The sequence below is a fragment of the Lontra canadensis genome, unplaced genomic scaffold (assembly GCF_010015895.1).
Source record: "Lontra canadensis isolate GAN:19392208 unplaced genomic scaffold, GSC_riverotter_1.0 scaffold20, whole genome shotgun sequence".
Taxonomy (NCBI): Eukaryota; Metazoa; Chordata; class Mammalia; order Carnivora; family Mustelidae; genus Lontra; species Lontra canadensis.
Window position 1 is genome coordinate 695,774 of NW_022631014.1, and position 12,370 is coordinate 708,143.

At 35.1% G+C, this 12,370-nt stretch overlaps 1 protein-coding gene across 6 annotated transcripts in view; it reads right to left on the reverse strand.

The window, feature by feature from the left end:
- Window positions 1-12,370, reverse strand: part of TBC1D5 (TBC1 domain family member 5) — a 536,635-nt gene that overhangs the window by 191,462 nt on the left and 332,803 nt on the right. For all 6 annotated transcript variants that reach the window (XM_032860919.1, XM_032860922.1, XM_032860921.1 and 3 more), the window contains one exon: window positions 10,135-10,307. In XM_032860919.1, the coding sequence (XP_032716810.1) occupies window positions 10,135-10,307 (173 nt within the window). The remainder of the gene's footprint in view (window positions 1-10,134; window positions 10,308-12,370) is intronic.

The following is a 12,370-nucleotide window of genomic DNA, read 5'->3' on the forward strand; positions in this document are numbered from 1 at the left end:
ACTGCATTCCCAAATATATTAGTTACAGTCCTTTTAGCTACAATATGCCAGGACTTCATATTGGGTCGGTTTCTTAAAGTTCCTAAGTCCTATTGTATTTAAAAATTGTATGATAAATTCTGGACATAGCGACACAAATGACTGAAATTATATCCCCTGTATGTCAAAAAAGAACCCAGAAACAAACAAAACTGAGTTGCATGCCTCACTTGTCTCACTTGTATTGGGTTAAGTAAGAATACTGGGTGGTTAATTCTCAATCTTGGATGTCAGGTCATTCTAAAGTAGTTCTGGATTCATAAGCAGAGAAATTCAAAGTTATAACTGGATCAATACATCTCTCAGTGGTTAATGGAACAAAAGAAGAAAATATACAGAGGATCTGAACAATATTATCAATCTGAACATGACCCAAGACATTTATAGAACATTATACTCAGTAACAGGAGAACAAATACTCTTATGTGCACATGGAATATTCACCAAGATAGATCATATCAGGACTAAAAAATGAGCTTTAACAAAATTTTTAAAAAATCAAGAAAAGTATGTTCTTGAGCCATAATGGAACAGGTAATAAATAACAACAACAACAACAAAAAAGGGTAATCCCCAAGTATTTGGAAAATAAGTAGGAGACTTCTATATAACCCACGGTATAAAAAAGAAGTCTTTAAAAGACTTTTAAAATATCCTGAGCTGAAGAAAAATGAAATATACCATGGCAATTTCAGGGATGCAGCTAAAGCACTGCTTAGAAGGAGACTTACAGTATGAAATTCTTCTATTATAAAAGTTAATTCTGAAATCATTAATCTGGGCTTCGACTTTCAGTAACTTAAAAGAGAAGAGCAAAATAAATCCAAAGTAGTCAGAAGGTAGGAACTTTTAAGGTAAGTGCTAAAACCAATGAAAGTGAAAACAGAGGGAAGAGAGAAATCAATCAAACCTAAAGCTGGTTCTTTGAAAACATTAATAAAGTTGATCAACTTCTATGCAAATAAGAGGTAACACAAAAATTGTCCATAGCAGGAACACACACATACACACTGATATATTAACTATAGACACCACAGAAATTAAAAGGATAATAAGGAAATCAAAACTTTGTTCTCAGAAATTTGACTCCTTAGATGAAAAAGACAATTCCTTGAACAGCATAAGCTATTAAGTCACTAAAGAAATAAATGATATCAGTAGTCATATATGTACTAAAAAAGAATTCATAGTTAAAAACCTTTCAACAAGGAACACCAAGCTAGATGGTTTCACTGGAAAGTTCTATTAAATACAGAAGAAAAAAACAGGAGTCAATGAAACAGAGAGTTCAGAAATAAACCACACAGATAATCAACTAATTATTGACAAAAATACTAAGGAAATTCAATGCAGAGAGGGTAATCTTTCAACAATGATATTAGAGGGGCACCTGGGTGGCTCAGTGGGTCAAAGCCTCTGTCTTCGGCTTAGGTCATGATCCCAGGGTCCTGGGATGGAGCCCCGAGTCGGGCTCTCTGCTCTGCAGGGAGCCTGCTTCCTCCCCCCCACCCCCCGGCTGCCTCTCTATCTACTTGTGATCTCTGTCAAATAAATAAAATCTTTAAAAACAAACAAACAATGATATTAGAATAACTGAATAGCCATGTGCCAAAAATAAATAACCTTGACCTGCATCTCTCACACTATACAAAAATTAGCTCATGATGAATCATACATAAAACCATAAAACAATCAGAAGAAAATTAATACTTCTGACTTGGGTTAAGTGAAGGGCTCTCAGATACGACCCAAAATCAAGTTTGATAAAAAAGTTAATAAACTGGATTTTGCCAAAATTAAAAATGTTTATTCTATGAAAGATACTTAAAAGAAAACAGAAGACACAGATTGGAAGATAATATTGTGAATCACAGATTTGACAACAGACACATATCTAGAGTATATAAAGAACTCTCAAAACACAGTACTAAGTAAAAAACCCAATTTATAAGAAGGGCAAAAGTGAGCCATCTCAACTGACATTATTCTAACAATACTTTTTTGTTTTGAGGTAATTATTCATATGCAGTTGTAAGAAACAGTACAGAGAGATTCCGTGATCCCTACTTCCCTTAACATCCTGTAAAACAAAACAATATCTCGGGGCGCCTGGGTGGCTCAGTGGGTTAAAGCCTCTGCCTTCGGCTTGGGTCATGATCCCACGGTCCTGGGATCGAGCCCCGCATCAGGCTCTCTGCTCAGCAGGGAGCCTGCTTGCGTTCCTCTCTCTCTGCCCACTTGTGATCTCTGCCAAATAAATAAATAAAAATCTAAAAAAAAAAAATCTTTAAAAAAAATGAAACAATATCTCAACCAATTTATGCAACCACTGATACAGCCATAATATAGAAATATGCCATTACCAAAAGGATCTTTCCTATGTTCTTTTGTAGCCACACCCCCTTTCTTCCTATCTTTTCTTGTCAGACAGTAAATTCATTGATCTTTCCAAAGAAATCGATTTTTGTTTCATTTTTCTTTAGTGTTGCACTGGTTTTAATTATATTGGCTTCAATTTTTACCTTTATTCCTTCCTTCTGCTTGCTTTTGCCCTCCTTTTGCTCTTCTTTTTCTAGGTTCTTGAGGCAGAAGCTTAGATTATTACAATTTTGACTTTTCCTTTTTTCTAATGTAACCAGTTAGTGCAATAAACTTCTCACTTGCCTCTGCTTTAGCTGTGTCCCACAAATTCTGATATGTATTTTCACTTCATTCACTTCAGTGGAATTTTTAAATTTATCATGAGACTCCCTTTTCAATGCAGGGATTATTAGAAGGGTGCTGTTTAGTTTCTAAGCATTTGTAAAATTTCCCATCATCTTTCCGTTATTTCTAACTTGATTCCATTGTGATTAAAGACCACTCTCTATATGATTTCAATTCCATTAATTTTGCTGAGCTTTGTTTCATGGCCTGGGATATAGTCTATCTTGGTATATGCTCTGTGAACACTTGAAAAGAATGTGTATTATACCATTATTGGATGAAGTGTTTCATAACCGTCACTCAGATTTTGTTGGATGATACTGTTGTTGAGTTCTTCTATATACTTGGCTATTTTCTATTAATTACTGACAGTCTCCAAGTATAAACGTGGATTTGTCTAGCTCTCCTTTCAGTTCTGTCAGTTTCTGGTCTACGTATTTTGCAGCTCTGCTGTTTTGTGCATGCACATTTGGGTGCACTGAGCATTTTATCACTAGGTAATGTCCTTTTTATTTCTGGTAATTTTCTGTGCTCTGAAATCTACTTTATTCGATATTAACATAGCCACTTCTGCTTTCTTTTGATTAATGTTTGCATAATACATCTTTTCCTAACCTTTTAATTTGCCCATATGATTACATTTAAAGCGAATTTCTTGAAGACCATATACAGTTGGGTCATATTTTAAAATTGGCTAATCTCGATCTTTTAATTGTCTTTACACCATTTACACCATCTCCACTGTGACAGTCAATCAGTAGAAAATGGAATCTGGAGAAGACCATTATTTGTGGAAGTGTGGAAGGAAAGACCAAATGAGTAGGGCTGCTGGAGGAGAAGGGTCAAAACAGTATATTTTTTTTTTTCTTAAAAAAGAAACAAGCAAAGAGGAAAAGGATAAAAATACTGTAGGTATAATACCTGATGACTCATGGTCATGAAGGAGAGTGAATAGTCAGTTCCAAAGTAGAAGGACAGAAAACAAGCTGAGGTTCAGGCTGCTGGCAAGGAAGAAAGAAGCTGAGCTAGTCATTTCTGGTGGCATACATATTGGGCAGTCACTTGAGAACAAGAATAAAAGGATGGCCCAACAGGGTAGCTGGGTGCTTTAAAATGGTAGTGCCTCCAATCCACAGTGTCTCCCACTCACACAAATACTATACAGCATTTTGGGTTATTATCAAATCACAGATGCTTTCTCAAAGGTATTTCTTTAAATTGCCCCTCCTCCGCTGCTATTATCAAATTCCTATCCGACAAGTGCAAAGCTCTCCTAACTGGTATCCTTGTTTCCAGTCTTGCCTCTCTCAAATACACAAACTACAGTAATTTATTTTAAATGCCAATTACAACAAATCACTTCCTGCTTTATATTCTCATAAATCAGTTACATGTGGTAGATATTCTTTAGAATTTAATCTTTGTCCTTCTCCTCTCACTTTACTAGCAACTTCAATTAGCATCATATGGTATGTGGACTATCAAACTGGTACTGCCAAATCTCTCTCCAAAGCTCCAGAACCATAATATTCAATTTTCTACTGCATCTCCTGGTCCCTCAGATACTCCAAACTCAACATGTCCATAACTGAATTCCTCTTTTCTTTGATATTTCTTTCTCTATTATTCATTATCCCCGTGATTTTTTTCCATCATCGCCCATGCTGTCCCAATTATATTTGATTTTTCCCTCCCCCTCACTCCCATATTCAATTAGTTACAATTCCTGATTCTAGCAACTTGGTATTTTCCAAATTTTTCCATGTATCTCTATCCTCACTGCCATCATCTCTTTTGGCAAAGTTACTACCTTTTTTTTTTTTAAGATTATTTATTTATTTATTTATTTGACAGAGAGAGAGAGAGAGAGAGAGAGAAAGATCACAAGTAGGCAGGGAGGCAGGCAGAGAGAGGAGGAAGCAGGATCTTCGCACAGCAGAGAGCCCGATGTGGGGCTCAATCCCAGGACCCTGGGATCATGACCTGAGCCGAAGGCAGAGGCTTTAACCCACTGAGCCACCCAGGCGCCCCCAAAGTTACTACTTTTTTAAGCAAATCACTACTATCCCATTCTTACTTGTATCCCTTCAATCTCTTACCAGTATGCAACTAGCACAGTCCTTCTAAATCACAAATATCAGAAACCCATTATGTTTCAATACCACCCACTCCCCTCTTACTGTAGAAAAAAGATCTAGACCAATGCTGTCCAACAGAATAACCACTAGCCACTATATGGCTGGCTACTGAGCACTTGAAATAGGTATAGTCCGAATGAAGAAGCAAATATACAATTTTAATTAATTAATTTAAACTTTATAGCTGCATTGATTATTATATCAAATAATTTATTATTCTTCCCCATAATTTTTAATCATGATAATTCTTCATAAAGAAGTGAAAAAATTTTTTTTCAAAGGGAGTAATTCTGGGGTAATACTCAGTAGTATAAGACCAGGTATCACTGTACCTTATAGTCCTTCATTATGCTTTTTACATCTACTGTATAACATAACATTCACTGAAAAGAAAAGAATATTTCAATCATTAGCTGTGCTTAGAATAGAAAGCTATTTGTTTAAACTGCTGAGATACATAATTTTTAAGATGGGTAACTATACTGACTTTGATGGCTAAGAATTATTTTTTTTATCATATGTTTATATGTCATATATAGGTTTAACAGCTTAGAAGTCATACATAATTACACTGTGATATGTGTTAGAATATACTATATTTTAAAATATCACAAAATTTACAAGATTATTAATCAATAATGAAGAACCTCCCAATTAAATGCTACAAACCACCACAGCAAAACAACTGCTAATCCAGAAAAGAGGAAGTAAGGGAAATGGAGGATGTATAATAAACATTTGGGAGATATGAAATTTATCCCATGAGTGTTGTAAAGAGTTCATAATTTAAGAATGCCAAAGCCCAAGTGTGTTATGAGGGTCTTTCCTCAAAAGTGACATTAATTGCATATCCCACAGATGCTTATTATGTATTCTATTTATATCAAAGTATAAAATGTAGTTGAAAATATACAGGTTCAATATATTTAAGGGTGATAATAAAACACAGTTACTCTGGCCTAGCAAAAATTGTTCTTTTTAAACTTTAATTTTTGGTCTCTCTGTAAAACAGTATTATGGTACTAAATGAAAATGGTATTCAATCTGTATACTTGAATCTCTTGTGATTGAGTCTTTAGGGCTCAAACAAATACATACTCAGGGATGGAACTGTAACACTGTATTTTAGAGGCTTCTGCAAAAAATAACCCGTAAGTGATGAAACACAGGACATTCTTATTCTCATACTAAAAATGAAAATGCCAAAAAAAGCAACTCTTGGGAATTACCTTGGAAAGTTGGAAATAATATAGTCAATGTTTACTTTGGATATTAGTCAGCATGCATTGACAGGCCCCTACAGAACTTAATATTTTGTAAGTCTAATACCCATTAATAATTGGCAAACAAAAGACAACTCAAAATATTATTTGAATTAAAGCAAGAGAAACTTTGAAGTGCAACAGGAATAATCTTTCATAAAGTTAATGAAAAACACAGTATAAATTACTTTTAGAAAGTGTTATTTTATAATATTACTTACATGGAATTGAACATTTAACTTCAAATTAATTTTGTTTAAACTAAACAGCAGGTTGATTGATTTAACATTTTGTAAGAGGAAAACCAGCTATAATTATCCAGGGGATAATGTACTCAAGTACATAAAATAACAGCATTAATAAGCAAATTATTATATAATATACAAGATCTCATGGGTAATTATTCCCATATTTCAAGATAAATATCATCAATTTATTTAAAATTAAGATAAGCTAATTTGGAATGACTTTAGCCAATGTTAGTACAATTAATATTTTTACACTAATTAATTCTAATTTTGTTAAATAAATTTATTACCAAAATTTAACAAATATGTTTGTATATGGCATATCTGTCATATCAGGACACTTCCACATATAGTTTCTTACAATAACCAGAACAAAAACTATTTTTAAAAATGGAGTAATTACAAATCTTTCTCTTAGTGATAATTATAACTATATCATAATGCAGGTTTTTAATAAAGAATTATTTATTTATTTTAGAGAGAAAGCAAGAGAGAACCCATATGCATATGAGCAGGGAGAGGGGTAGAGGAAAAGAGAGACAAACTCCAGCGGACTTCATACTGAGTGCAGAGACCGAATGGGGGGCTCCATCCCAAGACCCTGAAGTCATGACCTGAACCGAAATCAAGAGTCAGATTCTTAACCAACTGAGTCACCCAGGAACCTCTACAAAGCAGATTTAAATAAATTTTAATGTACCATGCAACTGCTGAAGAGTGACTAGAATATGAAACCTGGAGTCAACAGGATTATAATTTCATTTTGCTATCACTTTCTTCACATGTGATAAACACATATTTATGATTTACTTCCCATTCTACACGAATTGTTAATACTGATAACACTTCCCACTGACACATCCATTACTGACATTTTTATCATGTTGTTTTCTAATTTTGTTACAGTATTTTGGTATATGAGAAAATACTTGATTGAAAATTTAAATTCTGTAAGAAAACAGCTGGCATACAAAAGCACATTTTAGATGGTGGAAGTTATGGATTCTGATGTCATCCTAAAGAGTAATTTTTACCAACTGAAAATTGATTACTTTTATTTGTCCACTTGAGAATAAAGTACTCAAAATGCTAGCTTATTGTTTTTAAGTATTAATATTGAATGTCAGCCTAAATTACCAACTTTCTTCCAGCAGGAATGGATAGTACCATCAGCAATTATTTAGATGAATATTACTTGTATGACATAAAACCAAGCATGATATTTCATTTTCATGAGGTACAAACCTACAATATTTTTTTAGATTTAAGAACACAAAATTATTGTGACAAATTGCTGTAATCTGTTTCTATAGAAGTTTACTCTTCAGCTTCTACACTGTCTAGTTAGAAGCACTGGTCTAAGAGACAGCTGTTATGTTTCCACTTAAGTAGAAGCTCAAATGCTTTCGTGAAGAAACCACAAAAAGCCAGAGGTGGAAAGGTTCACGAAACACATACTACATCATATTCACAAAGCCATGACATCTTAATTGAGTAATGGTAATGCCAGATAATGATCACAAAAGTACTGCTAAACATATCTTGAATGCTTACTACATACTGAGCACTATGATTTTTGCATATTATAACTGAATTCTCATCAACACCCTAAGAAGTAGGTACCATTACATTTACTCTTCATTTCACATATGAAGAAACCAAGGATCAAAGTGGTTAAACAGATCTACTTCATTTCAAAGCCTGTGCTTCTAACTGCTATTTCATATTATACTCATATTTTTCCTCTGGCCCCCAAAGACTCTAAAAGTCATCAATAGGAAATATACAGATGAGTTGTACAACTGAAGGTAGCATAAAGACAAAGGAAAATTTGACCACATGTATCCCACAAATAGAAATAAAACAATCAGATTTAGTAAATGGAGTAAACTCCATACACTATAGTAGAGACCAATTAAGAGAATGAATGACTTCTTCAAAGATGAAAAAAAATGTATATTTTTAGTTAATGCAGAGGAGATTCTATACTAAAATAATGGGATAATTGAGTCAGCTATGGTTACTGCAAGCCCTGGTATTGTTAGTACTGCTGAAAAATAAAGTTGCAAGGATTAAGAGTGATTATTTCATGGATCATAGAATTTTATTGGGAAGGTGCTGGTGGGATGTCAAAAACCCCTATGAATCATTATGATGAAGAGAAAGCTGATGGAAACTAATGTCTAAAAAGGAAACTGGAATACAATGGTTTATAAATCATCTTACCCGAGTCCATGCCACCAGCCACAGCAATGTAAAGCACCAGCTCAAAGGAGGTAATAAACAATAAAGCATTTCAAAGAAATGATAAATATGTCCAACATTAATTTCTTTCTCCAACATTTAAGAACAATATCTAGAGTTTAGTGAACAATTTTTGAGGGCGTAGAATGGGTTTTTCTATTTGAATAAATCATTTCTTTGAGTGCACAATGGAGAGGAATACAGACTTCATCTCCTGACCTTGCCCTGTCTGTTTTAAAGTAAATTTTTATATCTATAATCACAAACACATTAGTCAGACTTTTAAGTGTAAGTGATGATTCATTAATAACTTGCAATACTGCCCAATACCCATGTTACCCACAACTTTCTCATTTCTAGTGGGAATGATGGAGCTGCTCTCAATGATGAAGTCAAGCTTAAGTCACAGAAATGAAAATAAGCACCATTAAAACCACAAAGCAGGCATCTTTACTCACAGTTCAGGGCTTCCAAAGAAGATAGAAAGCTGAGTTATAATTAGTGAAAGACTCTTACACATGAGAACATAAAGAAAACACTCACTGATATTCTTTTCTTTGGGCTAAATAAATAGCCTCTGCTCTGGTCTGAAACCTTTGACTTGTTTAAAATTCTCTGTAATTCAAATAATGAATTCATATTTACTGAGCACCTATTATATATATCTTAATAATATCTTCTTAGTTTTCCATGTTCTATCTGAGGGATGAAATTGAAGAAAATATCTACCAAGGAACTGCCCAGCACTAGCTATAAATGTTCTACTGCTTCAATATAAAGGATCCTTTTAATATCTGTAGTGCTACACAATTAATTCGTATTTATTAAAACTGTAATCTTTCTAATTTTTCTACCCACCCTATTAAGCCACTGAATAAGTACACATACAAACTGACACACATATCTGAGGAGTGACTGGCTCCCTTTTCTTCTGCTACAGCATGCTACAGAAGTTACATGGCTGAAGATGATTACCATATTATGTTCACGATGAGGGACATTTATCTTACTTTTAGAAATGCACTTCTCAACAAAATGGAAAGAACATGAATATCCTACAGGTTTGTTTAGGTTTGAGGCTGGTTTCATGTGTGTATGATCTGTGTGACCCTGAACTTCTTAGAATGCTTGGCTTAATGATCTGCTGCTGTCATTTTGAAATTCTTGCTAATTTTTTTTACAGGGGACATTCATTTTTATTTTGTGCTGGGCTCTGCAGATTATGGAGCCAATCCCGCCTGAATCTGAATTATGACTTCACTATTTAATATGTCTAAACGCAGTTTCTTCCCCTGTACAACACTCAATTAACAGGACTGGTGAGAGTATGAGACGAAATATGATATGTGAAAATAGTAACACAGAGCCTGGCACATAAGACATATGAAATGAAATGGAGCTGAAACAGTTCTGGTCTTACTTCTGTGGATCTGAGACATACAGAAACCACCATAAGTCATAATTAGATACAGCTGAAACTTAAACTTTGGTACTTACAACCCATATATCTGTGGTGCGATTTCTAGCCTGTTCAAGTGCATATATAGCTCAATATCATGCTTCTTCAGTAGATGATCCTGGATCTGGTTGACTTTAGTAACAATAGCAATTGTTGGCCCCAAATCCTGTGGTCTAGCAAAGGGAATGGGAGTCATCAGTGTTTCTTTCCCCTAAAAAGAGAAAAAAGTAGAGCATGTGTTATTTCAATATGAAATGAACAAGTATGTGGACCTCATTCTTGAATAACCAGTAACTACCTTAATCATCTCATGACAAATGCTTAAATTGTGGAATCATATGCTGATCATCATACAGATGATTGTGCTCATAAAATAAAGGCCAGAAACTGTCTTCTGAAATATTTCCTACCTTATTCCCTTGACCGGTTTCTCTGGTGACATTAAGTATTTCAAGGTAATTTTTGCTAGAGGTAGTGGTAGCTGCTACTAGTCTAGAGTTAGTTGGTCTAATCAGCCATGGGACCTAAATGGAATGACTCTGATAAGATATTTCTTGTGACATAAAATCTAAACATGAAAAACAAGAAATGAAAACTGTTTTACTGTTTTACTTTGAGCTCTCAAAACTATAAAAAAAGGCAGGAAATAAAGGAAACTAGTATTAGAAAAGAAGATATTTTCTGTCCTTTGATCAATTTAAATAGCTGAGTAGGAAGATTTTTAAACTCTCCAGACCAAAAGTACAGCTGAGTTTAAAAAACAAACAAACAAACAAACAAAAAAAAACCTATGTAGGCTAACTACTACAACTTTCCTTCCTCCCCTTCCAAATCCCACATTAAGAAAGATGTACCTGTACTGCTTGTAATGCTTTAATGTAAACTTCAACCACCATCTCAAGTCTGATGATTTCCCCTAATATGATGTCTAAACTTTCTTTTTTTTTTTCCCAAGATTTTTTTACTTGTCAGAGAGAGGGGGAGGTGAGAGAGGGAGAGACCGAGAAGAACAAACAGGGGGAGCAGCAGGAAGAGAGAAGCAGGCTTTCCAATGAGCAAGGAGCCCAGGGACTCCATCTCAGTACCCCAAGGTCATGACCTGAGCTGAAGGCAGACACTTAACTGATTGAGATACCCAGGCGTCCCTATGTCTAACCTTTCTAGGTTGAGTCCTCAATTTCTACCTCTCTCCAGTCTTGAGATTTATAGCATCATTCTCTGATGACTGCCTGCCACTCCCTCACTCAACTTCTCTAGCTCAAATTTTTGTTTTTGCTTTGCAAATGCTGCTTTTTCATAGAGGTCTGATCCTAGTTTAATTCTCTACTTGCATGTGATTCCCTGAGTGATCTTACTCATACACAGTACTTCAACCAACACCCATTTTCCAAAGACTTCCAAATCTGTATCCATAACCTAGAACCTTCCTGGGTTCTCTCTTATACATTCGTATGTTGGGAAGGAATCCTGGGTTACAAAAGGGTCTCCAATTCAGCAGACCCACTACTGAGCTTATCACCTTCTGCTCAAAAACATGTTCATCCTTTCCCCATGCCTACCTCAACCCATCCACCAATAACAACACACACTTTGCCACTTTTAGCTCCTCAGAACCACTCAGGAGACTCTTACTATGTCTTCTCTCCTATAGCTCTACTGTTATAACCTGATTTGGGGTCCCAATCATTTCTTTCCTCCTAACTGGTCTCACTGCCCTTAATTCAGTCTGCTTTTAAATCTAGCTTCCAAAATGCCTGGTGATTCATCTAAAACAGATATTAAATTATGCCCAGTTGCCCTCCTTAAAACTTTTTAATAGCTCCCACAGGAAAAACAAAAACAAAAACAAAAGACAAATTATTTTTTTAAAGATTTTATTTATTTATTTGACAGACAGAGATCACAAGTAGGCAGAGAGGCAGGCAGAGAGAGAGGAGGAAGTAGGCCCCCTGCTGGGCAGAGAGTCAGATGTGGGGCTTGATCCCAAGATCCTGGGATCATGACCTGGGCTGGCAGAGGCTTTAACCCACTGAGCCACCCAGGCACCCCAACAAAAGACAAATTCTTGAGCTAGGTCTATAAGGTCTTTCATTATCTGGTTGGTCTCTACTCTTACTGTGCTTCCAGAGATCCTGGGGATGCCATTCTTTAACTTGAAATATCCCCTCCCCAGTGTTTCCATAGAGGAGCTTCCCAGTGTTCTTAAAGATCTGGCTCAAGTGTCAGGTCCTATTTCATCATCTTCTTCTTTACTACTACAGTACCTATTTCTAC